Source organism: Pygocentrus nattereri, chromosome 9 (genome assembly GCF_015220715.1).
Source record: "Pygocentrus nattereri isolate fPygNat1 chromosome 9, fPygNat1.pri, whole genome shotgun sequence".
Taxonomy (NCBI): Eukaryota; Metazoa; Chordata; class Actinopteri; order Characiformes; family Serrasalmidae; genus Pygocentrus; species Pygocentrus nattereri.
Window position 1 is genome coordinate 32637783 of NC_051219.1, and position 26888 is coordinate 32664670.

A 26888-nucleotide genomic window follows, 5' to 3' on the forward strand; every position below is an offset into this window, starting at 1 on the left:
ACTGCAAACATTAAATGGCATTAACCAAAAAAGTTTTAATTTTCAGATACATGATTAATAAGGCTGAACAATTTGACTTTTCTGAATAATTTAGACTTTTCTGACTAATATTGCGACTGTGATATAAGTTGCAATTACTGAGTGAATTAGACCAAAATACTAATTTTTCTGGCTAAAGGCTTGAACCTTGAATATAGTGGGCCAGACTGCCTGTAAGATGTGGTCGTGATGTCACAACACATAGAGGTTTGCTTGCCTCTGATTGGCCTAACTTACCTACAGGCAGTTCACAAACTCTGTTAATAGGTTAAATATCCCCATTTCAAATTTAAGACAACGTTGTGGATAATGCAGAGTATAATTTTTAAAAAATTGCAGCCCTTGCCATTTGAAAAGTGCACTCTCTTAAATTGGGATTTCGATATAAAAAATAATAAAAATAAATATGAATGAAAGCTGAATTTTTGGCATACTGAAATTTTAATTTTTTCACGTCATTTTTTTTTAACTAGTCTTAACATATACATGTTCAATTTTCAAATGTAATATGTGATATCAATAATAGTAAACGATACTGAAAGTTAAACGGCCTGCTAGCCCACCTATTAGTGCAGCCGCCATGCCGGTGGTGCCCTGTCGCCCTCAGCGCTTCAGCTCCGGGCGGCACCGAGCGGGCTGCAGCTCTCGCGAGATTTACACCCTGCTAGCTGCTGTAAAATGGAGAAGTTACACTGAGACAAGACCCGAGGTAAGCGGTTCGGTTTCTCTGACTCACTCCAGCTCGAAACTCGCGTAGCTCGTTTAGAACGGCTCGTAAGAATACACGAAGCAAATGGATTTGTGTTTTGGAGTTTGTTCGCGGACGCACCGCGTCCACAAAAAAGCGGCGTTTTGCGGCTCAAAGGCCGGACATTCCTACTGTATAAACCGCCATTTTTAATATGTGAGCAGCTTTTGTAGCGGCGGCTGCTCGCGTGCACGCGCGCTGTATGTGTGCGCGCTCACGAACCTGTGTAGTGATCTGGGTCCGGTTTTGTTTCAGTTTGGTTTTTTATTTGGGTTTTTTTGACGATGCAAACAAAATCCGTGGCCTATAAGTTAATGCTAGGCGTGTTAGCTTCGTAGAGACGACATGTTTCTGTAAAGGCTGAGCGAGGAAAAGTCGCTAACCTAGCTGTGTGGTAGCATGTGCCCATGTGAAAGATGTGGGACGTTCGTCTGAGAGAGAGACCACAAAACCATTTCGCTTTGCTGTCGTATATCGTGCTGTATTTAGGCTTTCATTGAGTTTACACTCAATGTCAAAAGGCAGCACTGTTTTACACCCCTAAGACGCTCTCTTTCACATCCATCTGATCATCTGAAGGGAGCGTAAGCCTGTTTCCCTGTTTTAGCACTTTGTCAGCGTGACACACACACTTTCCTCCCATTGATATGACTGGAATGCTAGTGAAACAGTGGACCTTAACTTTAAAGGGGAATTCCACCATTTTGTCAATATTTCTGCAGTGGTTGAAATGTGAAAGACATTCAGAGTGGTTTGATGTGAAATGATTAACTGTAGAGAAACTCACCAACCAAGAAACAAGGGGTTGTGGTGTGTACTATACAGGAACCACTGATGCACTTCTCTTTTAATATGCAGTGGTGATAATGGTAAAATAGTGTAAAGTAGGTTTTCTTTGGGTACTGTTTTTCATCATGACACCCTCCAAGTTTGCAGAAAACATGTTAGACCAACAACATGGTCACAGAGTTATTAAAACAATGTTTAGCAATGAGGCTGCATATTCACAACAATTACATCTAGCTTTCTGTACGCAGTAAGCTTTTCAGATATCTGGTTTCTGTCGTCACTTCTCTGGACAGTTTTGACTCTGTAAAGTTTCTCTAGAGCTAAGCATTTCACATCAGACCACTCTGAGTGACTTTGTTGATAGCGTAACGATTTATTTATGCAGAAATATTTGAAAATCGATGGAATTCCCCTTTAATTTTGTCATACATTTACACTTCAGTGTTCTGCATAATTCAGTATGCAGAGTGAACCTAAATCAGAACAGACATGAGAAGAATCTGTCTGTTTCCAATTAAAGGTTTGTTTCAGACCTCATTTGCTAGATTGGGAAAAATATCATCACTTTGTTCTCATAGCCATTTTGTCATGAATTGCAAGTTGGGCCTAAGACATTACCACACTTATTGAGTGCAGGCTGTCGGGTTGTCTGAATAGTTTTATTATTATTATTATTATTATTATTATTATTATTATTATTATTATTATTATTCCTTTTTCAAAGACTTCAAATCTATGCCCATGCATTTGTAAACAATGAAAATAAGACACACCATTCAGTTGAAGTGCAGAAAGAAATCACCTGTATAGGTTTGATTGTGGTTGTATCACGCTCATAGCCTTATATCGTTGCTGTCTCCAAAATAATAACCTTACAGGAGAAGGATAAACCTACTTTACCTTTAATGTAAGTCAATGGAATCAGACTTTGTTCCCAAGTCATTATGGGGTATTTCTTTTGGTCCATCCATCATGACATTTACGCACAACATAAAGTGCAACACACATTTTCAGATTGTCAAAAACTGGAAAACAACAAAAAAATGGAGATATGAGGTTTCTTCCAACAGTAGCGATATGAGAAATACTGACATATAGATTGATATATAGACATATAGGGTAGACACCCTGTAGCTTGCTGTATTTTATTGTGTTTTTTAATACATACATTAACACATCTGTTTGTCAGTAAAGTATCAGAGAGAGAGAATCGTACATATTGGAAAGAATACTGGATCACTGGCACTCAGTTATGATGTGCTTAAAGATTTAATATAAACTTTAAGACCGCACATTCAAAAACGAGACAAATGAGAATATAAATAAGGGAGTAAATGCAGTAACTTTTTTATAAGGGGAAATAATAAGAAGAAGCTGGGATTGAAAATACTTCCATGAGCAGTGGACATTTTAAATCTAACTCTGGCTTTTTTGCCAAACTGCTTAATAAATTCCACATGCAGCAAATAATATTGTAGCTGTGTGGCTTTTAGGGAGCTACGCAGTCGGTGGAGCAGTGAAGCTGTGAAATTTCGCCAGCACGCACTGAGTGTTGTGCCGGGCCTGTTCGGGGAATGATTCAGCGACATATTATGCGTTTCTCAGTTAGCTGAGCAGCAAGCCAGCCTACGATAGAGCGCATGTACGAGAGCTGTACGTCTGGGCATCTTCGGGGATTTCACGCTTATAAAGAAGTGTTTAGACCGAAACGGGGTTCTGTTTGCCGGGTACGTACGAGCGAAACGCCGTGGTAGGGTCTGAGGACGAGTTTTGTCTACGTGTTGTGAGTAATTGTCCCTTATTAGCTTGTGATGTTAGAGTAGTGTGGAGGCTTCGGCAGGCCCGCCACAGCCAGGCGCTAGATTAGACAACCAGAGCATGTGGAGCCGAGAGATTTTTTTAGGTTGAGCGTCGGCTAGCTAAGTGCTGCTTTTTGCCTGGGAGCCTTCGTCGATATACATATTAGCTGTTTTACTGAACCCTTGTCTAAAGAAAATGCTTCGGAGAGATATTTGTAGTCGAGCAAGTTCATGTTGACATATTGGAGAGCAATAATCGATTGCACTTTTCTAGCTTGACTAGCCTGCAAGAGGCTAGACTATTAGCTAGCCTGCTAGCTGGGTAGCTAACCTAGCGGTCTAATGACACATTCTTTTCTGAATGCGGCTGCTAAATGGCATACTTCTACATTAACTAACTCACACATTGGTGCAAATGTCCCTACGTGTTTGTGGTGTTATAAGGTGTGCCATTTATGTTTTTTCGCTGAGTTAAGTAGTCTGTGAGGGGCAGCTAACCGCTTAAGTTAGCTAGCTAACCTAGGTAGCGTTTGCTATGTGCTATGCATTATTTTGTAGCTAGCTAGCTAACACGTTACGCGTTAGCTGCCCTTTTAGCCATTGCTAGGCAGTGTAATTAATTGAATTTCGACTACGTGCTGCCGTTTTTGCCCGGTGCTTTTATCTTATATCTCCCTAGAAAATATGGTTATCTGCTTGCTTTCTTAATGACGTTTATTGGCAAGCTGTGGTTAGCTAACTGTAGCTAGCTAGGTTAATGTACAGACGCACGTCAGTGCATTTTTTTGCTGTTGCATTGCAGTTAACTTGGCTGCAGTGGGATGTACAGCTAGCATAATTGCCATTGTGTTTGTCTGAAGCCTAAAAAAACTTATGAGAGCCTAATTCTTTCTGTTATGTTGTCAGTACCATTTAGCACTGCTATTTAGATAGAGACGGAAGTGCTGTTGCTAGCTGAAGTGTTTTATTAGGTGTGTAAACATTGCAGTGAGATTCAGACTACTATCTCATCCTTAGTCCTTATTATTTGGTTAATGTTACATGTCAGCATCTATTTTTGGACAAGATACGTTTGCTGAATGGAATTTGTATCTCTTCGTAGCTGTGGGTAGGTTTCTGAAGGTTTGATATTATATGTAATCTCCATGGGTAGATCATTTAATAGATGGTGTGTATTAATGTGTGTGTGTGTGTGAATCATGCTGAGTTCTCAGACATTTGTCTCCCATTATAGTTTCAGTCGTATGCAGTATCAAATGTTATGTCGTTTTTCTTTCCTCTAATGTTGTCTGCATTTACATTTCTTTGGCAGTCACATGTTTTTAAATAGAATTTGCCATTTGTTTGGCCACTTCTATTGTTTTTTTTATTTTTTTAAATTTATTTTTAAAAAACATTTAGACAGTGCCCCATGTCATGCAATAGGTGTCTGTCTATTACTTGGCAGAACAAGGCAACTTGGCAAAATTGAGCATGTTTCATATGTGGCCGAAGTGCTTAAAAAGAAAAATCACATAGCGCTCTGTGATATTGTAATCTCATTTGGTTATCAGGTTGTATAAATCATCTTTCATTTTTACATGGCTCTGATAACAAATGTTAACAGCACCATGTTCATTGACACCTCTGTCATAGCCCAAGTCATTCATTTTATTTTGTATGCCTATGAGGAAGTGGTCCATTTTAAATGAGGACTTTGACAGGAAGAAAGTCTTTGGTTGAATTTACAACGTCTACATGGATCATATTGAAAGTGCTATACAATTGCTTGGCTGATAATGTTTTTAAACTACAGGCCTTGTATAGATGCCATGTGCTTCAACTGGGCTTTGTATAGAATTTCATGTATCTCAAAATTTTAGTATAAATTTTTAACAGAATTTAAATTTTTAACAGAAAAGGAGATTGAAAATGGTCTTCAAATTGAGCAGTAGTCCATATATCAAGTGTTTATCAGTTTGTGCTCAAATGCCCATGATGTCATATTAATCCATGAACCATTAATATGTTTGTTTTATTTAATTTTGTGCTGTCTAAGGACGGCTACCTCAAAATCCATCCAGAAAGGAAATTTGCTATCTCTGACACCTAGTTACCATGCCTACCGTTTGAAATGGCTGCTCCAGAGCTGTCTAGCCTTTTGACCAGAGTACTGAAGGCGCGTTCTGATCGTTCTCATAGCAGAGCGCACTGATTTTCTGAATGAATAGCCTATTCTGACAGCACTCTTAATTCATGAACATGCAGGGTTTCTCTGGCACACTGAAAGCAAATTCCCCTCTTGTTGTGGTGATTTAAGTGTTGGAATGGTGTTTATAAAGCCAGATAGCTTTAGACTGACCATTTTTAGAACAGCAAAAAGTGCTTTTATATTTGTAGAACTGCCCTAATTTTAGGTTGTGGATACGTTCCTGAGATATTTGAAGAAGCACAAAGAGACAGGTTGTTGAAGGTTGTTTCCTTCATATTACAGACAGTGTGCTTCATTTTAATGGTTTCTGTTTTTCATCACAGGTATTATATGTGAAAGATGCCGTTAAGTTGGAATTGCCAAATTAATTATCGTAAGTTGTTTTTCATGTATACATGCAAGACAATGTTCTTTGTAAATTGACTTCAGCTGTACTTTACTGTAGTGCAAATTTGGCATGATACTACTTCAAAATGGTAGTACCTTTATTGTGTGAAATGAGTTTTATGCTTTTGGGCATTAATATTTATACTGATTGTGCAGGAGCAGAGTGTAGAAACTAGTAAACATGAAGGTCGACAGAAGCAAGTTAAAGAAAACGCCCACTGAAGCGGTCAGTATGCTCATTAATTTCCATCCTATATGTATGTTTGCATGTGTCATAAGGTCTCTTCACTGCATCCTTATCCTAAATATTGCCCCTCTCCCCTTAGCCTGCTGACTGCAGGACGCTCATAGAGAAGCTGAAAGGATGCAGTGATGAGCAGTTGCTGCTGGAGCTGCAGCACATCAAGACATGGAACATTGGCAAGGTGATTACAAAAGTAAAGGTTTTTTTTTTTTTTGACCAACTATGGTGTTCCTGTGTTTAGTTGTACTATTCTTATTGCTCCTTCTCTTTCCTGGCAGTGCGAGTTGTACCATTGGGTAGACCTCCTGGACCGCTTTGATGGCATCCTCTATGATGCGGGACAGACAGTGGAGAACATGTCTTGGATGCTGGTTTGTGATCGACCAGACAATGGGCAGCTCAAAGCCTTGCTGTTGGCAGTGCTGAACTTCACAGCCCTGTTGATAGAGTACAGCTTCTCTCGGCACCTGTATAGCTCCATAGAGGTATTAAAAATGCCTTTTCCATTACACATGAATGCCAAAGTCTTCTGGAGATGTGTTGTCTTTTATTACTTATCGTGCCCATATAAGAGTGTGGGCTGTATGTAAAAAAATCTGTTCAATTTTTGAAAACCGCTGTTATCTCACTCTGTGGTTAACAAATATTCCAGAAGTGAGAGATATTTTTGTGCAGACATTTTTTCTTCAAATAACATCAGATCCTCTTGGTTATGAGTTCATTAGAAATATGCTTCCAGTCTGCTTACCGTTTATAATGCTCGGTCATATTAAAAGAAGGACACAAAACAGTCAGATCAATACAATATATGTCAGGTTAAGATGCTCTTTTATCATAGAGTAGCAGTACACAGTAATCCATCACCTTGTTGTCTTTTATTATTTCAAGCCTAAATCATCTGATACTATGCTACTGTGATGGTTGGTAATGTGGGTGATTCAAAAAGATTAATCTGATTTCAAAATTATTTATCTCACTTCAGATCATTACAGGACAATGCAGTAAACTAAATGGTTACGTGACCATAAAGTTTATGTAATTTCACAAGTGCTCAATATGGCCTCCTCCAGCTGTGCGGACATCAACGTGATGGTCAAATTCATCCAATACTTGATTGAGCAAGTCAGGTATCACACCTCTCACAGCTCTTTCATTGCGATTTCGGGGATCATCCAGTGTTGTGGAACCAACGAGTTCTCTGAGCTGTTGGGGGTTCACTGTCGACGAAAATCACATTGCACAGTTATGATTGATTCACTCTTCTTGAAGTGGAGAACGCGAAACATTTTCTACCCAATGGGTGCCATCTCCTCGCAGACTGAAGGGAGCCATCTTCTGGTGACAGTCAGAAACTCTGTCACCCCCTCTTACAATTAGTATGTGATTGAGGCGCCTCACGGTTGTAAAAATATGGTACTTTTGAAATCGGATGAATCTTTCAGAATCACCTTGTATTGAATTTTATCAGTACCATCAAGAACTTGTTGACTTTAACAAGTTCAACACAGATGTATTCAACTTTTTATCCCATCTTTTTCTGGCCCTACAGCACTTGACCACCCTTTTAGCATCATGCGACATGCAAGTGGTGCTGTCTGTGCTGAACCTCTTGTATGTGTTCAGCAAGCGCTCCAACTACATTACCAGGCTGGGCTCAGACAAGAGGAGCCCTCTGCTTGCTCGCCTACAACACCTGGCTGAGGTAAGATTGGCTATGATAGTCTCTTAACTTTGTTCACCAGAAAAGACAGTTGGAATGGCCATTGTTTTGGCCATGTTTACTTGTTGCGTGCTTCACTGAGTTTAGTGGAACATGATTTAGACCTGAGTTGTATGTCTTCCAAGTGTGCTATGGATTCAGTTTGCTGATTTCCTATGGCAGACGGTTCTTTTCTTTCATCCATATTCTTCCAATGTATTTGTTTTATCTCCATGTAGAGCTGGGGAGGGAAGGAAAATGGCTTTGGTCTGGCTGAGTGCTGCAGAGATTTGCCCATGACAGTAAGCCATTATGCCATATATGCATTATACAGTGTTATAATAAACAACTGTGCACATATTGGAAAAATACATTGCTAGATTTTTTTTGATAGGTCACACCATGTTCTGATGCTCAGTTTCATTGTGTGTGTGTGCAGAAATATCCACCCAGTGCCACCACTCTGCACTTTGAGTTCTATGCTGAGCCTAGCTCTGAGGTCAAAGTGGAGAAGAAGGTAAGAATTCACATTCCTCATTATTTCTGATAGTTTCTTTCTTTATACAGAGATATAAATAGCTAGTCTGGTGGTGTATTATTTTACAAGCAGACATAGATAATAATTTTTTTTTATTATTATTATTTTTTTTTATTCCTATTTCTACAGTCCACCAGCAACACGCTACACTACATCCACATTGAACAACTTGACAAGGTGAGCTCCTATTCTCAATCATTGTGGCGAAGCCCTTAATGCTTTTATTGATCGCACTTGAATTTAATTGTGGCTTTTCCTTGGTGCATGCTCAGATCTCAGAGAGTCCGTCTGAGATCATGGAGTCGTTGACGGTCATGTATAACATCCCTAAAGACAAGCAGACCCTGCTATTCACACACATCCGTCTGGCGCACGGTTTCTCAAACCACAAGAAGAGACTGCAAGCCGTGCAGGCTAGACTGCATGCCATCTCCATACTGGGTGAGTGAACTCTCAGGCCATGACCAAAATAAGGCCACAATGAATTTTCATTAAACGATGTCCAGACCAACCCTCTACATCAACTGAGATGGATATTTTGTGTTGATTTTTCTGTAGTGTACTCAAATGCCCTGCAGGAGTCGGCTAACAGTATACTCTACAACGGGCTGATAGAGGAGCTGGTGGATGTCCTGCAGATCACAGATAAACAGCTAGTGGTGAGATATGACCCTGACTCCCAGCATTGTATTATGTCAGCTACCCCAAAACAAGTGTCGGAGATGTTCTCAATTCTTACTTCAATCATTGCAATAATATGTTTAGAAAGGTGTTTTTTTTTGTTTGTTTGTTTTGTTTACTTTTAAAGTCCGCCTAGTACATGTTTGATCTGAACCTTAAATGTCCAACTTTTTTTTGTGGTAAATTTCAGATTAGTTACAATTATAGAAGGTCTGTGTTCGTTTTGGTGAACTTGCATGCATGATCTTTATGACAGGACATTAAGGCCGCTTCCTTGCGCACTTTGACATCGATAGTCCACTTGGAGCGGACTCCTAAGCTTTCAAATATCATCGATTGCACTGGAACAGCTTCCTACCATGGCTTCTTGCCTGTTTTGGTCCGCAACTGCATACAAGCCATGATTGGTGAGGGTTACAATAACTGTCACTATCAAATACAGTATATCAGTCTTCAGATGTTATTCAGTCTTCACTGTCACTGTTCAAGAATGTCCGATCTGACATCTGTATCTTGTTCTGCCTTTGTTGCAAAAACAGACCCGCTGATGGAGCCATACCCACACCAATTTGCCACAGCCCTCTTTTCTTTCCTGTACCACTTGGCCAGCTATGATGCTGGTGGAGAAGCTTTAGTCTCTTGTGGAATGATGGAGGCCTTGTTGAAGGTTTGTGCACCCTTCTCTCCTTTTCTCTGTCTTTCCTGCCCTCATCTCAGGGTTGGCAGTATGAAGAGTTGTTGTTGTGGTACTAAATTTCATCACAATGAACCTTTTTGAGAATATTGTTGGTGTTCCATGCTAACACCAAACAACATTAAGGTACATTTAGACCAATTATGCTAACAAGCATTGGATCTGTTTTTAGCAGCTGTTTAATGATGGTGCTGGTGGGTTTTTTTTTTTGTTTTTTTTTCCCCTCTTGTTCCTTATTTTAAGTAGTTTTTGTTTTGCTGCCCCTTTGTGGCTATTTTTTCATGCATTCTTATGAGCTTTGTGTCTCTTTCTGTAGGTAATCAAGTTCTTGGGGGATGAGCAAGACCAGATCACCTTTGTGACTCGGGCAGTTCGTGTTGTGGACCTCATCACCAATCTGGACATGGCTGCCTTTCAGTCCCACAGCGGCCTTTCCATCTTCATCTGCAGACTGGAGGTACCCACACAGCACTGCCCAGTCTCGTGCTCTGCTCTGGCTTATTCAGTTCTAGCATTCAGCTCTTTGTTAATGGAATGTGCTTTCTCTTTCATATGACTGCTTTGTTTCTGTGCAGCATGAGGTGGACCTGTCCAGGAAAGAGTGCCCTTTTGTCATCAAGCCAAAGATCCAGAGGCCCAGCACAGCTGCTGAAACTGAGGACATGGACACAGACATGGACAGTCAGTTCCTTTTCTTATGTTAGAATGTTCATTGACTCTGCAGTCACTGCTATCAGCTAGTGTATTTTTCATAATAAAATGCAGCTCTAAGTGGTGGTGTTCCTGCAGTGTCTGAGGTTGCCATGGAGAGCAGTCCAGGGCCCTCCACCTCTGCAGGCTCCAGAGCAGAAACAGACCCTCGTGCTCAGACCAGCACAGTGAGCACGCCCAGAGCAGGTAAATAAAATAAAGTTCCCATCTGGCTGAATCTAATGTCTTTTTTTCCCTGCCCCAAACATCTCAATAATTGACTGTTTTCTTCTCTGTGAATTACAGGTGTTCAGTGTATTCCTCAGAGGGCAGCTCTGTTAAAATCCATGTTGAACTTTTTGAAGAAAGCCATTCAGGACCCTGCTTTTTCAGATGGCATTCGCCATGGTAAGATGACGGACATGCTTAGAATTAAATTGTGCTTCATTATTGCCTATAAGGGTTTAACGTCTCACTATCTCTCTGCAGTGATGGACGGGTCTCTTCCTACCTCTCTGAAGCACATCATAAGTAATGCCGAGTATTATGGACCGTCACTCTTCCTCCTGGGTGAGCACACTGAGCAAGGGGATTGCTGGTACAGTTAAAATGTCTCATTGTCCACAGCTGTGTGTAGCTCAGGCTTCAAGGACCTTAACCAGACAGACAAAGGCAGACAATGACAAAGATGACATGCTTACAAGTAGACTGAAAGCTCTGCTTTGCATGTTTAGTGTTTGTGAGACTTTTGTCTTTATATGCCATTTGAATATTCCAGCATTTTAGGCTGATCTCTATTGCAACTGTGTTGTGACATGTTTGAAAAGTAAATGGGTCTTTTTATTTACTTTAAAACACACCTCATAGAAGCCAGTGGGATTCTGCTGAACGCCGTAAATGAACATCTAAAATGTTTGACAGTGTAATAAAAATATGAAAATGATGGTGTTCCATCATGTCTGTTGAATTGCGTATCGACACCCTGTAGTTGTCATCCTGGGATGTGGGATTGGCAATGTTGTGTTCTAGTCTTGAAGTGCAAACTTGGAGTAGAGTAGGCTAAAATGGACAGAAGTTTCAAGATATTGCTGTAATTCGGATTGGTACAGTTAATAAGACGAGGATGCATTAAGAGTGCCAAGCATTGGAGACAAAATAATGTATGTGACATACTTTTGTCCCCTCTGGGGAGCTTATAAATGTTTATAAAATTGAGGAAGTGGGACTAGATCTTGGTTAGCATTACAGAGAAATAGCTAACACCAGTTTTTAGAACTTCTAAGAACGCAGTGAATAAAACACAGATGTTTTGGCAAAGTCACTAAACATTAACCAAACACTAATGTTAATGCATAAATGTTCTGCTCTTTCATTCACTCAGTGCAGTGAATGCATCATGAAAACTTTTTTTTTTTTTCAATTATGGGTCAAATTGTCTGATGCCAAAAGTTTTATTTCAGTTTATTTTTATTATTTGCTTTTGAAATTGTACATCCTTATTAATAATGCAACTAGCAAGAGCCAATTAAGGTAAGAACCTGTGAAAACTCCCGTACCACTCCATTGGTAATGTATTATCATTAGTTTTCCTGCTGGAAACTAGCCTCCACTCTGAAAGGATAAATTTCACATGAAAACATGAGATTGTGTCATTAAAATGTATTTTGTATTTTATGTATTTATTCATGAAATTACTTTTCTGTTAGATTTTGTTAAGTGTGTTTTAAGTAAACAAGTCTTAAACACATCAATTATTGCATGCGGTAATAGATGGCACAGAGATTAGGCTATAAGGTTGCTCAAGTATTCCTTTTAAAGGGTTGTTGGAAAGCTTATTTTATCCACAATGTGGATTACAGGTTTAACCTCTCTCTCTCTCTCTCTCTCTCTCTCTCTCTCTCTCTCTCTCTCTCTCTCTCTCTCTCTCTCTCTCTCTCTCTCTCTCTCTCTCTCTCTCTCTCTCTCTCTCAGCAACGGAGGTGGTGACAGTATTTGTGTTCCAGGAGCCATCGTTGCTCTCCTCCCTGCAGGACAATGGCCTCACTGATGTCATGCTACATGCACTGCTCATCAAAGATGTGAGTCTGCATTCTCAATTTTCTCCTACATTAATAGTCTGCTGGCTCCTCCTTTCATTTACCACACATTCCGTAATTCAGAACTTGTTCTGCATGTAGAGAGTCGTTGTCAAACAGGCATCTTGTCACACCACCCACATTTCATTCTTGATATCCCACTGTTATTGTTGTGCCCACCCCCCCCAGCGTTTTTTGCTTATGTTGTTTTCCCAGCCTCAGTCACTCTTCCCTTGCCAGCAATTTCCCATTTTCTCACTTTCTCAGCAGCTCACACAGCATGTGTTGGACAGTCTTGTTTCTGGCGTCTCCCCTGACTCCTTTCTCTCACTCGTTCCTTCCCAACTCCACTCCGATCTTCTCTCACAGTCTCTCTCTCTGCAGGTCCCTGCCACCCGAGAGGTGCTGGGTTCCCTGCCCAATGTCTTCAGTGCCCTGTGCCTAAACGCCCGTGGCTTGCACTCATTCGTCCAGTGCCAGCCATTCGAGCGCCTGTTCAAGGTGCTGCTGTCACCTGACTACCTGCCGGCCATGCGACGCCGCCGCAGCTCCGACCCACTTGGTAAGTGGCACTATGGTGAGCTGTTACTTGTTGCTGAAAGAAACCATATGTTAGAATAATTAGCCTAGCCACTTTTGCTTGTATTTATTGTAATTTAAATGAAATGTAATTGAAATGCGTTTACTAGGCTTGGTTGACTTTGCTACAGCAAATTAAATTGAAACCAGTGAAGATATTGAAAAAAGCAGTGGTTCAGAGGTCAGGACTGTATGTGTTTGTGCTGCAGGGGACACTGCATCTAATTTGGGCAGTGCTGTGGATGAGCTCATGAGGCACCAGCCCACACTGAAAACTGATGCCACAACCGCTATCATTAAGGTTGAGTAGATAATGATATTTTGTTTCTCTTGTGCACTTTGCCTTAATGTTATTTTCTTAAATTACATATTTTCTGTAATGTTTTTCCTGTCAGTTGTTGGAAGAGATCTGCAACTTGGGCAGAGCTCCTGAGTACATCTGCCAGAAACCTTCTATACAGAAAGCAGATGGGACTGTCACAGTGCCTCCAGCTCGATCCAACCATGCAGCGGAGGAAGCCTCCAGTGAGGATGAAGAGGAGGAAGAGGCTCTGCACACATTCAGCCAGCAGCAGGGGGAACCAGAGAGTAACAGACAGTGAGTGCTCTAATATAATGAGTGGTTTGATTGCAGATGTCTTGGGTGGAAAATATTGTCTTACATTGATTCTTAGGGAGTGTGTTTGAATTGAATGAGCTTGTGAGATACTGCCTTGGTGAGTGAACAGATTGTATTTTTGCAGAGTGGTTGGCACAGAAGAGCGGATCCCCATTCCCCTTATGGATTACATTCTCAATGTGGTAAGTGCTGACTTTGCTAATTGTAAAATGGCTGCTCAGCATCCTTGGCCTGCATCTCATTTTTATGCTCTGCAGCTTAAAGCAGTATTTTATTCATTTCTCAGAGCAGAGTAGTGGGTATTAATCTAAATGCAATTATTTACCAAATAACCGTTACCGTTTATCCGGTTCAGGTTAATGTACCATGTTCTGATGAAGATTTTGTTTGTTTTTGTCTGTTTTACATCTAGATGAAATTTGTGGAATCGATTTTGAGTAATAATACAACAGATGACCACTGTCAGGAGTTTGTGAACCAGAAAGGCCTCCTACCTCTGGTGTCAATCTTGGGGCTTCCCAACTTGCCCATTGACTTTCCCACCTCTGCTGCCTGCCAGGCTGTAGCTGGCGTATGCAAATCAATTTTGGTGAGACATATACATGATTTTTATCCTTTGTAATCCCAGTGTCACATAGTTACAATGTTAATTGCAAACTTTCTTTGATTTACTAAGGGACTTTTCATTTTATTTGAAAGAATACCTTTTAAACTACCCTTTTCCTGGCTTAGACACTATCCCACGAACCAAAGGTTCTGCAGGAGGGTTTATGCCAGTTGGACAGCATTCTGTCAGCTCTGGAGCCACTCCATCGGCCTATTGAGGTGCCGGGAGGTTCAGTTCTACTGAGAGAACTGGCCAATGCTGGCCATGTCACAGACGCCACACTGTCTGCCCGTGCCACGCCTCTCCTGCATGCGCTCACTGCTGCACATGCATATATCCTCATGTTCGTCCACACTTGCAGAGTTGGACAGGTAAGATTTTTAGCTTAAAAGAGAAAAATCACCTTATTTGTCAGAATCAGTCAATTTTCCGTTTGAAGTGAGCACAAGGAATAATGTTCCTGTAATAGTCAGTCTCTCTCTCTCTCTCTCTCTCTCTCTCTCTCTCTCTCTCTCTCTCTCTCTCTCTCTCTCTCTCTCTCAGAGTGAGATACGGGCCATCTCAGTAAACCAGTGGGGCTCCCAACTTGGTCTGAGTGTGCTCAATAAGCTGAGTCAGCTCTACTGCTCCCTGGTGTGGGAGAGCACTGTGCTACTGTCCCTCTGCACACCCAACAGGTCAAAACTACACTCAACTCACCTTACACTTGCTTCCACTGCACTCAGCAGTCCAGAGCTCTCCATTGTCTGCTGCCTTAACACATTAGATGCTGCGCCAGGCTTTGTGTTTGTGATATCTGTGCTAGATTAAGACATGATGCCTAATTTTCTCACTTTACCAGAGTGTGGCAGATTTGAATCCTACTATCAATTTTTTTTGTATTTATGATTAACAATTGGCGTAGAATTCATTTTTTTAAGCCATAAAACTTGCTTGGTAATTAATGTCTTGTTTTTTTCAATGTGTTTTGTGTTCAGATGGCAGAATTTGTCTGCTCAAGGCTTTACGATTTTACTAGTCTTTTGTTGGAAAGCAGTGTACAGGAGTTTCATGTATTTGTTTGTTTCGTTTCCTCTTCAGTCTGCCTCCTGGCTGTGAGTTTGGCCAGGCTGACATGCAGAAACTAGTGCCTAAGGAAGAAAAACCATCTAGCAGTACTGCAGCCAGTGGAGGCAGGAGAACCGGTAAAACACTGCACCATGGTGATTTTGCATAATACCTCCCCCTTTTTTGTTTTTTATCAATATGATCATTTTAATCTACCTCCAATCTTAAGGTTGCTACCTTTTTCCCTGTTTTTCTAAGGCCTTTCACTTCTGTTTCAAATGAAACAGACAAATGCCCTGTTCATGATTTCTTTTTCAGTTTTCATTCAGGGAGCCTATTTTCATATTGCTTTTCAATATGTTTTGTCTCTCCCCTGGTGTCATTTCCAGCTGAGGCAGAGACTCTGTCTGTGGGGGTGGACCCCTCTGCACAGGGCCTACTGGAGGGCATGGGCCTGGATGGAGACTCCCTCGCTCCCATGGAGACCGATGAGCCCTCAGCCACTGACCCAAAGGCTAAATCCAAACTCACTCCTGCAATGGCAACACGCATCAAACAGATCAAACCTTTGCTCTCTGGTCAGTCCCAACATCAATATCAGGCTGGTGTGTGTGTGTGTGTGTGTGTGTGTGTGTGTTTTTTTTTTTTTTTGTTGAACTTTACTAAAAGTAATGTAAGCTTTATTTCGCTTTTTGAACTGGCATGAGTGTTAATCCTGTAAAACACTGCTAACCTAAATTTATGTATTTGTCCCCTGCAGCATCATCCCGTTTGGGTCGAGCTTTGGCTGAGCTGTTCGGCCTGCTGGTGAAGCTTTGTGTGGGTTCTCCTGTTCGTCAGCGGCGCTCCCACCACACCACCAGCACGGGCACTGCCCCCACACCTGCAGCACGTGCCACTGCGTCCTCCCTTACCAAATTACTAACCAAGGGCCTGAGCTGGCAGCCGCCTCCATATACTCCCACCCCTCGCTTTAGGTACGCAATCCTCAGCCTCTCCTCACCTGTCCCATGTTTATATAACGTGCGCTTTGCGTGCATAAATAAATTTGTTTCTCCGCTTCTGTTTAGGCTGACGTTCTTCATCTGTTCTGTGGGCTTCACTTCACCCATGCTGTTTGACGAGAGGAAGTATCCCTACCACCTGATGCTGCAGAAATTCTTTTGCTCTGGAGGCCATGATGCCCTGTTTGAGTGAGTATTCAAATATCCGCAATTCCCAACACTGTTTGACACACAGTCATCGGTATCATTATCTAATCTGTTTCCCACTACTTTGCCACCATCAGGACGTTTAACTGGGCTCTGTCAATGGGAGGGAAGGTGCCAGTGTCTGAGGGGCTGGAGCACCCTGAGCTGCCTGATGGGACCGGTGAGTTCCTTGATGCTTGGCTGATGCTGGTGGAGAAGATGGTGAACCCCAGCACAGTGCTGGACTCTCCCCACTCTCTACCCGCCAAAGTGCCTGGAGCACCCTCCACCACACCACAGTTCAGTGCCCTGCGTTTCCTCATCGTCACTCAGAAGGTCAGAATACACTATTCCATATGACTGCATGTGACTATGCACTGGAACAAGATACTCAATAATGTAAAGTGCATTTAACTCATCAATTTGTGAAATCAGAAAATACTGAATTGAAATATTTCATTGTACATTAAAGTAGGAATGAACAGTACAACAACTTTTACAGGATTTACTTTTTTTTTAAATCTGAATTATATTGTAAATAAATTAATGAAATTGTGGTAATGTGAGTTTTTATAATGTATTAAATAGTTTCAAGGATCATTGAATTATTGTGAAATCAGTGATTTATACCCCTGACGAGTACACACAATGGTAATACACATGACAGTTTTTTTTTTATAACATCTTGCTTATTGTTTAACTCTTAACACCCAGGCTGCATTTAACTGCATCCGCAACCTGTGGAACCGTAAGCCTCTGAAGGTCTACGGTGGACGCATGGCAGAGTCCATGCTTGCCATCCTTTGCCACATCCTGCGTGGTGAGCCAATCATCCAGGAGCGACTGGCCAAGGAGAGGGAAGGCTCATCACGCTCTGATGAGGATGGTGGCTCTTCTGGGACTGGTGGGGCTAGTGCAGACCCAGGATCTGGTGGAGCAGTGGGAGAGGGTGCTGCTGGGACAGGAGCAGGCAGTTCTAGCACAGCTGCTGGCTCAGCAGAGGAAGGGAGCAACGCCACACCCCGAAGGGAGCCTCAAGTCAACCAGGCTCAGCTTACACAGGTAAGGATCATATACAATATTTCACAAAAGTGATTACACCCCTCACATTTCTGCAAATATTTTATATCTTTTATGGGACACTATAGAAATGAAGCTTGCATATAACTTAGTCAGTGATCAGCTTGTATAGCAGTATAGATTTGCTGTCCTCTGAGAATAACTCGACACAGAACCGTTTATGTCTGAATAGCTGGCAACACAAGTGAGTACACCTCACAGCGAACATGTCCACATTGTGCTCAAAATGTCAATATTTTGTGTGACCACCATTATTATCAATCACTGCCTTAACCCTCTTGGGCATGGAATTGACCAGAGCTGCACAGGTTGCTACTGGAATCCTCTTCCACTCCTCCATGATGACATCAGGGAGCTGGTGGATGTTAGACACCTTGCGCTCCTTCTCCTTCTGCTTGAGGATGCCCCACAGTGCTCAATTGGGTTTAGGTCTGGAGACATACTTGGCCAGTCAATCACCTCTATCTTCAAGGCAGTTGTCATCCTGGAGGTTTGTTTGGGGTCGATACCGTGTTTGGGGTCGTTATTGTGTTGGGAAAACTGCCATGCCGCGCAGTTTCCAAAGGGATGAGATCGTGCTCTGCTTCAGAAAGTCACAGTACATGTTGGAATTCATGTTTCCCTCAATGAATTGCAACTCATGCAGCTCCAGACCATGATGCTACCACCACCATGCTTCACTGTAGGCAAAAGACAGTTGTCTTGGTACTACTTACCAGGGCGCAACCACACATGCTGGACACCATCTGAGCCAAACAAGTTTATCTTTGTCTCGTCAGACCACAGGACATGGTTCCAGTAATCCATATTCTTGGACTGCTTGTGTTTAGCAAACTGTTTGCAGGCCGCCTTGTGCGTCAGCTTCAGAAGACGCTTACTTCTGGGATGATGGCCATGCAGACTGAGTTGATGTATTGTGTGACTTATGGTCTGAGCACTGACAGGCTGACCTCCCTCTTCTTCAACCTCTGCAGCAATACTGGCAGCACTCATGCATCTTTTTTTTGACCCCAACTTTTGGATATGACGCTGAACACATTGACTCAACTTCTTTGGTCATCCCTGGCGAGGCCTGTTCCAAGTGGATCCTGTCCTGGAAAACTGCTGTATGACCTTGGCCACCATGCTGTAGCTCAGTTTTATGGTGTTATGCGATCATCTTATAGCCTAGGCCATCTTTGGGGGAAAGCAACATCCTCAGAGTTCTTTGCCATTAGGTGCCATGTTGAATATCCAGTGGCCAATATGAGCAAATTGTACCCAAATCACCAAATTTAACAGCCCTGCTCCCCATTCACACCTGGAACCTTGTAACTCTAATGAGTCACATGACACCAGAGAGGGACATCACAATTTACGCTGTGAGGTGTACTCACTTGTGTTGCCAGCTATTTAGGCATTAGTGGCTGTGTTATTTTCAGAGAACAGTAAATCAATACTGCTGTAGAAGCTGTACACTGACTACTTTATATTCATTTTTCATTTCTGTAGTGTTGTTCCATGAAAATATATAATATTTGCAGAAATGTGAGGGGTGTACTCACTTTTGTGAGATACTGTAGGTTCCTGTTTTGCTTAGCAGTTGTCATTTGGGATGCAGTTCTTCTAGGCTGCATTTACACAGCATGCAAAAGTGGCCCAAATCGGAATTTTGTTGTTGGGGTGTTTTTTTTTTTTTTTTAATTTATTTATTTATTTATTTTTATTATTACTGCTCACAGTATAATTTAAATCTGACCTATATGCAGCATCAGCCTAAACAGATCAAGTCGTGTTCTCTGGTTCTTTGCACTTGAACAGAGCCTTAGCTAGTATAGGACATTTCCCAAAGTTCTGACCCTCTGTCCTCTGTCCAGCTAATGGACATGGGCTTCTCCAGAGAGCATGCCATGGAGGCATTGCTCAACACCACAACCATGGAGCAGGCCACAGAGTACCTGCTTACCCACCCACCACCACTCCTCAGTGCTGCTGTTAGGGTAAGACACCATCACGCAGTTTTACTGAGAGTTTGCAGTTGTTTCACACAGACAAACCATAGGTACATATACACATGCATGTAAGGTTAAGATTAGTCACTGTGGGTTGTGTCACTGAAGGAATTCACCATGTCTGAAGAGGACCAGATGATGAGGGCCATCGCCATGTCTCTGGGTCAAGAAGTCAGCATGGAGCAACGCTCAGACTCTCCTGAGGTGGGCAGATAGACATACAGACATGTATGTGTGCATACACACTAATAATGAGCTGTACTTGTTCATTTAACATTTTAGAGGTTTTTTTTTTTTTTTTTTTTTTTAAATAGTTAATATTTTGTAGTTGGGGTCTATATTGTATAATATAATGGGTGCACATGCCTCAAACACACATGAACACACATTTCATGGTGATATGTGACTTGTGTCAACAATTTCATGGATTTGAGCAATGCAGTCTCATGGGTAGTCATGTTGCTTTGTTTGCATGTTATCAGGAGGCTGCACGCAGGCGTGAGGAGGAGGAGAGAAGAGCACGAGAAAGAGCTGAGGAAGAGGAGGCTCGCTGTTTGGAGCGTTTTCTGGAGGCTGAACCACTGGACAATGCTGAGCTCCATGCCTTCACTGACACCATGCTGCCAGGTTGCTTCCATCTGCTGGATGAGTTGCCTGACACAGTTTACCGCCTCTGTGACCTGCTCATGACCGCTATCAAGAGAAATGGCCCTGAGTACCGAGACCTAATCCTCCGCCAAGTTGTGAACCAGGTGAGTTGGTGTTCCCCTCTCCATCTTTAATCTGGTTTTGTGACAGAAACGGAATGACAAATACACATCTTTAGCTGTTTAACCATGTTTTGTTTTTTTTTAACATGTAAAAAAAAAAAAAAACGCAACAGCATTCTGAAGTTCATTATTAACAAAAAAAATAATAAATTGGTAAAGTAAATTAAATACAGAAAATTAGTAAATTGGTAAAGGCAAAAAATAAATTTTTGCATTAGCTTTTAAAAGGAGGGTTCATTGAAATAATGTACCCTTGACTTAGTCTAACTCACAGGAAAGCACAATGTTCCAATGTTCTGTATGTATATGCTGTAGGTGTGGGATGCTGCTGATGTGCTGATAAAAGCTGCTGTGCCACTTACAACCAGTGACACTAAAACTGTGTCTGAGTGGACTAGGCAGATGGTGACCCTGCCCCAGGCCTCCACCCTTGCTACCCGCATTCTGCTATTGACTTTGCTGTTTGAGGTATGTGTTGATGCATGTTCTAGGCCTTCTGTAGTAGGGGTGGGAATCTCTAGGCACCTCATGATTCGATTACGATTGAGGGATGCGATGCGATTTATAAAACGATTATTGATGCATCTTTTTTCTCACTGTGTGACAACTTGGCAGTTTAAAGCAAAGTATTTGTAATTATCCATAGTGAATTTACTTCCAATGTCTTTCATTAATAAAACAAATAGAAGCGATGTGGCAAGTCAACTGGAAGGCTCTCATTCACTGCTCTTGTTTGGAGTGCATGAGACACAGGCTGCCACTCTGTGATAAAATACAGTTACAGTGAAAAAAAAATTCTGTGGCAGTGGATGTCCACGCAGCAGATTAGTTATTATATCCATTTTCTTTAATGATTCCATAACTTCTGTTTTGGTCTTGTAGAGATTGGGTGTTGTGTCAGTAAAATAACTTCAAGACTGTACACTGCATCTCAGCTCCAATGTGTACAACATGGCACAAATCCCTGATTCTCAAAGACTGAGAATGGATGCAAGCCCTTGGCCGTAAAAGTAGCAAAAGAGTTTGTAATTCTCTTCCAATCTGGATGGAAGCTTTGACATGGTCCTCTGGTTTGCAGCATGTACTTATTTGCATTTATAAGCATTCCAGTTGGTGTACTGATGGGTTTAATCTGCAATGAGAAACTGTCAAACACCTAAAAAAAGAACACAAGAAATTGAAGTCAGTTTCTCGTTCTCCAGCATCTTGTTTGAATTTTCCTGTTCCACCTTGAATGGTGCAGTAGTTCCATTCTGGTGCCTCAGGCACCATTTAAGAAGCTGCAGAGCGAGAAATTGACTTCAGCCTCGTAAGAAGTAGAACATTGAGAGACATTTTACAAGGAAACTGTTCTACTTTTGTGGAAGAGTTTCCAGCTGGTGATACAGCTGAGCTAAAGCAGAGCAAAGTAAGTCTGCGTTTTTGTTTGTGTATTTTTTAGCCTACGCTAGGACATTAGCACATCCTATGAAACGCATGTACAGCCAAGATAGTAAAATGGAGTCAAAATGTTGTGGCTCCCAAGGTGGTTTGATTTTTGTTAAAGACAAAATAACATTTGTGTTGTCGACCCCTGCACTTGTTTTTAATGTAGTGTGCCGCCACAGATTCTCTGGGCACTGCACTTTGGCACTTTACAAAGTTCTGCCTTTTGCGTTCCATCAACATTACATTATTAATTAATTTAATTTTGACATTTTGTGAATTGATTCAGAATCATTCATGTCTGCATTGCGATGCATCTAAGAATCATCCCCTACCCTAAAGGACGGTGTGCTGAGTGCAAGTCACATAGCTGGCAACGCACACAATCTTACCTAGCTAGTAGCTAACAAAAAGGTAGAGAGAGATTTCAGATGAACATTTGGAGACATGGAGTGATTTGCATTTATATGCACTGCAGTTGGTTTCCTGATGCATAGAATTTATAACGAGAAGCTGTCAAACACCTAAAGTTGCAAAGTTGAAGTCTGCTTCTCTTTAGATTTTTCCCGTTCCACCTTAAATGGTGCTGCATTTACATCCTGGCACCTCAGGGAGAATTTATGGTGGAACTGGAAAATTCAAATAAGAAGCTGACTTCAGTCTTGTAAAACAGTCAAACGCAGAGAGACATTTTGCAAGAAAACTTTCAACTTTTTAAGAAAAATTTCCTGCTGGTGATGGGGAGGAAAGCAGCTATAGCCAAAGCTTAAAGCAGATCGAAGTAAGTCTGTGTTTTTGTTCACATTAGCACATACTGAGACACATTGGGCACAATTTTGTGGCTTCCATAGTGTTTAGTTTTTAGTTAAAAGAACAAAATGGATTTGGCTTGTTGACTACTGATGTAACCTAGCTTTGAATGCAGAGAGTGCCGGTCGGATTTCTCGCTCATCCTTTTGTATTTATATTTGCCACCGCAGACGGTCCGACCGCCATTCTAAGTGTTGTTTGTATTTTATGTGCCGCGATGCATCCAAGAATTGGATTACCTCCCACTGTTCGGGTGTACTGCATCAAACCTTTTTTGTGTGTGTGTGTGTGTGTGTGTGTGTGTGTTGCAGGAGTTGAAGCTATCATGTGCACGGATTGTGGAGAGCAGTGGTGTTCTGACTGTGCTGATTAAGCTTCTGGAGGTGGTTCAGCCTTGTCTGCAAGCTGCCAAGGAGCAGAAAGACATTCAGACACCCAAGTGAGTGCCAGCCGCCTTGTGCCTGTGGCAAAGACTAGTCACAGAGAAAGAGACATACTGCCAGCTCAGGCCTTTATAGCTAAAGAAGCAATGACTATACGTTTCCCTCTTTAGTTCTGTTCCAGTAGGTGAATATTGACTAGATGGAACTTTTACAATATTCTTCCCTGTGTAGATGGATCACTCCAGTGCTCCTGCTCATTGACTTTTATGAGAAAATGGCTGTGTCCTCCAAACGAAGAGCCCAAATGAACAAGGTTTGTACAAACAAAATGAGAGTTGGTTTCAAAGTATTTAAATGACATTAGCATTGTAAATTAATGTTAATGTTTTTCCACCCTCATCAGTACCTGCAGCCTAACGGGAATAATTGGCGCTGGTTTGATGACCGTTCTGGTCGCTGGTGCAGCTACAGTGCTAGTAATAACAGCACAATAGACTCTGCCTGGAGGGCAGGAGAGACCAGCGTCCGCTTCACTGCAGGACGGAGGAGATACACTGTACAGTTCAACACCATGGTGCAGGTAACCATAGGTCAGATATTGGGGATATTAATGGAGCTGATCTGCCTTCAGACCTTTTACAGAAATTTTCATCTCCAGTTTGTGCCTGCTACTGAAACATTTACAGAGTGGATGTGTGTGTGCAACCCCTGGTGGGCATTGCTTAAAGATTAGATGCATGATCTCTGTAAACAAACATTTTATGGAGCCTGCTCAACTCTGAAACACTTCACATTTACAGTCATCACAGTATGAAACATTAATTCAGTCATTGCCAGCTCCTGTATCAAGTGTTGTCTTGCATCCTTTCCTGTTTTTAAAACGTGTCTTTTGCCTTCCTTTTTTTGCCATGTGTCGTACAGGTGAATGAGGAGACTGGGAACAGGAGGCCTGTGATGTTGACTGTGCAGAGAGTGCCACGCACTCCCAAGCCCACTAAATCCGGCAGTGCGGCTGAGACTGAGCGAGAGGAAGGGGAGCAGAGAGCCAAGACTGAGGAGACCCAGACAGACACAGGTGAAGACGAGCACTACTGCCTTTTTTGGCTTCACTGTGGTGATGCTCATAAGAGGCGTGGACCTGTTTTTCTGTAAAGCTGCTTTGTGACAACCTTGTTGTAAAAAGCGCTATATAAATAAACTTGAATTGAATTGAATTTAGCTGTCCTAACAAAACTGAATTCTTTACTGCTAAAGCTGTAGGGGTGTTCTCTTCATGCAGTCATGGTAAAGAAAGGAAAAACAAATCTCTTCCATTTTCCTCACAGACACTGCATCTGTTACTGTGGAGATGGCTCCCCCTAAAGAAGAGGCAGATCAGAAGGAGTCTTCCACATCTGCCCCCACCCTCTCTGCTGCTTCTCAGGACTCGTCCTCTGGCTCTGGTGGCATTGTAGTGCAGGGCCTGTCGGAGGAAATGACTACAGTTCTGATCCGTGCATGTGTTAGCATGATCAGTGTCCCTGTGGACCCGGACACTCTGCACGCTACGTTGCGTCTGTGCCTGCGCCTTACACGCACACACCACTATGCCATGATGTTCGCCGAGCTCAAGAGCACACGCATGATCCTGGGCCTCACGCAGAGTTCTGGCTTCAATGGCTTCACGCCACTTATCACTCTGCTCTTCCGCCACATCATTGAGGACCCAGCAACGCTGCGCCATACCATGGAGAAGGTGCTTGGCTCATTTGCCCATTTGAGAGATATAATTCAGTGTTTTTTTTTTTTGTTGTTTTTTTTTTTCTTTCTTTCTTTCTCTCGCTCTAGTTCCAGGATTCTGCTTTTCATTAGTGTCACTGTTGACAAAAACTGTACTGCGTCTCATTTATTTTTACCGCTCTTTATTCTTTCTGTATCAGGTGGTGCGGTCTGCGGTTACCAGTGGGGCAGGGAGTACAACTTCAGGAGTGGTGTCAGGTAGTCTGGGCTCACGTGAGATCAACTACATTCTGCGTGTGCTGGGCCCAGCGGCCTGTCGTAATCCTGAGTGCTTTACAGAAACTGCTAACAGCTGCGTCCGGATTGCCCTGCCAGCCCCAAGAGGTGCTGGAACAGGTAATAGATAATATTTATTAAATTATGTATTTATTTATTTTTCCTCTTATTGGGGAAACCATTTTAAAGACAATATTGTATCTATTTTCCATCCCCTAGCTTCTGATGACGAGTTTGAGAACTTCAGAATCAAGGGTCCAAATGCAGTACAGTTGGTAAAGACTACGCCTCTGAAGCTGTCTCCGCTGCCACCTATCCCAGACACCATTAAAGAGGTCATATACGACATGTTGAATGCCCTAGCAGCATACCATGCTCCTGAGGAAGGTAAGGTCATGGATGCCTAGTCATACGAGGACGGTTTTTGTCCTTTATTTGGGACGCTGACAGAATATGTGATTAACATTTTTTTTTTTTTCTTCATATTTGTCTCTCTGTCTCCCCTTTCTGCCCTTTTCTGTTCTGTATGCGTGTCTGTATGCAGCAGACAGAGGAGAGGAGCGTCTGGTGGCAGTGCCTGGCAGTCAGGATCTGTGTCAGATTCTGCAGGATGTTGGGGATGATGTCTACCAACAATACAGACTCACACGCCAAGGAAGTGACTTTGACTCGCAGTCTGCCTTTCACATAAATGTAAGTTTATGTGGGAGCACACGAAATTCATAGGATTCAGAACATGTGCATAAGGATTTTGGGATTACGCTGTGACCTCAGAATGCAAAAAATAAGCTGTTGTTGATCAGCTGTTGTTTCCTCAGACTCAGGTGTTTGCTGCAGATGGTGCTGTCGCAGAGTCTTCCCAGTCAGGAACACCTCAAGGCGAGGGTGAGAACTACACACACACACACACACACACACACACACACACACACACACACACACACAAAAATGTCTAAAATAGTAAAATATTTTAATATACTTGCCCTCTGTGTCAGACTCTAACCTTAAAACTCTTATGTTTTTGTCTCCTTGCTATCTCTTTCTCATTTTTCTGCTCTCTTCTCTAGCCTCAACCCCTGAGGAGATGCGGGAAGAGAAGAAGGAGCAAGAAGGTGAAAGGGGGGCGTCCTCGGAGGAGAGCCGAGCAGCGAAGGCCAAGGCCAGCAAGCCCCTGATGCCAACATCCACTATCCTGAGGCTGCTGGCAGAGCTAGTGCGCTCCTATGTGGGCATAGCCACACTCATTGCCTCCTACAGCTACACAGCTGGACAGTCGGAGCTCATTAAGGAGGTGGGCCAGTTAGGGGCATATTACTGCCAGAGCTGTGCAAATTGTTTGCCTGCATATTAAACACATGCACATCTTAATATATTTGACCTTATTCTGATTTGTATGTGCTTTTTCAATAAACTTGTGTTTTTGGGTGCGTGTGTGTGCACATGCAGGACTGCAGTGTGCTGGCCTTTGTGTTGGATCACCTACTCCCCCACACCCAGAACTCAGAAGACAAGGACACCCCTGCTCTGGCACGCCTCTTCCTGGCCAGCCTGGCGGCTGCTGGCACTGGAACTGATGCCCAGGTGGCCCTGGTAAATGAGGTGAAGGCTGCTCTGAGCCGGGCACTGGCTATGGCAGAGGGCGCAGAGAAGCATGCGCGGTAAGTCCAGTTTCAAGCAGACTTCTAACCTGCATAGTACTGAGGAAAACTGAACTCCTACAGCATGTTTTTTGTAAATGCATGGTTCATTGCATGTAAATAAAACTGAGTCTTTTTTCTGCTTTCTTTTTTCTCTGATTCCAGCTTGCTTTCTTTATTG

General features: G+C 42.3%; 1 protein-coding gene across 12 annotated transcripts in view; it reads left to right on the plus strand.

Annotated features, from left to right (window-relative positions):
* Window positions 1-683: 683 nt before the first annotated feature.
* Window positions 684-26888, plus strand: part of huwe1 (HECT, UBA and WWE domain containing E3 ubiquitin protein ligase 1) — a 44877-nt gene continuing 18672 nt past the window's right edge. For 4 of the 12 annotated variants that reach the window (XM_037541665.1, XM_037541675.1, XM_037541674.1 and 1 more), the window contains exons 1-47: window positions 684-748; window positions 5890-5939; window positions 6110-6179; window positions 6280-6390; window positions 6476-6682; window positions 7747-7899; window positions 8136-8198; window positions 8336-8413; window positions 8564-8611; window positions 8707-8875; window positions 8993-9093; window positions 9372-9522; window positions 9655-9782; window positions 10126-10266; window positions 10385-10490; window positions 10599-10706; window positions 10806-10907; window positions 10989-11069; window positions 12471-12577; window positions 12944-13136; window positions 13363-13454; window positions 13549-13751; window positions 13897-13954; window positions 14185-14361; window positions 14505-14750; window positions 14923-15056; window positions 15460-15581; window positions 15816-16004; window positions 16187-16403; window positions 16497-16619; window positions 16715-16952; window positions 17331-17678; window positions 19553-19675; window positions 19796-19891; window positions 20170-20439; window positions 20773-20925; window positions 23004-23131; window positions 23307-23388; window positions 23479-23655; window positions 23997-24150; window positions 24401-24810; window positions 24995-25190; window positions 25290-25457; window positions 25615-25763; window positions 25889-25955; window positions 26138-26361; window positions 26517-26728. In XM_037541665.1, coding sequence (XP_037397562.1) covers window positions 6135-6179; window positions 6280-6390; window positions 6476-6682; window positions 7747-7899; window positions 8136-8198; window positions 8336-8413; window positions 8564-8611; window positions 8707-8875; window positions 8993-9093; window positions 9372-9522; window positions 9655-9782; window positions 10126-10266; window positions 10385-10490; window positions 10599-10706; window positions 10806-10907; window positions 10989-11069; window positions 12471-12577; window positions 12944-13136; window positions 13363-13454; window positions 13549-13751; window positions 13897-13954; window positions 14185-14361; window positions 14505-14750; window positions 14923-15056; window positions 15460-15581; window positions 15816-16004; window positions 16187-16403; window positions 16497-16619; window positions 16715-16952; window positions 17331-17678; window positions 19553-19675; window positions 19796-19891; window positions 20170-20439; window positions 20773-20925; window positions 23004-23131; window positions 23307-23388; window positions 23479-23655; window positions 23997-24150; window positions 24401-24810; window positions 24995-25190; window positions 25290-25457; window positions 25615-25763; window positions 25889-25955; window positions 26138-26361; window positions 26517-26728 — 6848 coding nt within the window. In that variant the 5' untranslated portion in view covers window positions 684-748; window positions 5890-5939; window positions 6110-6134. Of the gene's footprint in view, window positions 749-3149; window positions 3304-4464; window positions 4484-5889; window positions 5940-6109; window positions 6180-6279; window positions 6391-6475; window positions 6683-7746; window positions 7900-8135; window positions 8199-8335; window positions 8414-8563; window positions 8612-8706; window positions 8876-8992; window positions 9094-9371; window positions 9523-9654; window positions 9783-10125; window positions 10267-10384; window positions 10491-10598; window positions 10707-10805; window positions 10908-10988; window positions 11070-12470; window positions 12578-12943; window positions 13137-13362; window positions 13455-13548; window positions 13752-13896; window positions 13955-14184; window positions 14362-14504; window positions 14751-14922; window positions 15057-15459; window positions 15582-15815; window positions 16005-16186; window positions 16404-16496; window positions 16620-16714; window positions 16953-17330; window positions 17679-19552; window positions 19676-19795; window positions 19892-20169; window positions 20440-20772; window positions 20926-23003; window positions 23132-23306; window positions 23389-23478; window positions 23656-23996; window positions 24151-24400; window positions 24811-24994; window positions 25191-25289; window positions 25458-25614; window positions 25764-25888; window positions 25956-26137; window positions 26362-26516; window positions 26729-26888 lie in introns of those variants that run through there. The other 8 variants (XM_037541669.1, XM_037541672.1, XM_037541671.1 and 5 more) reach the window with 8 other exon arrangements.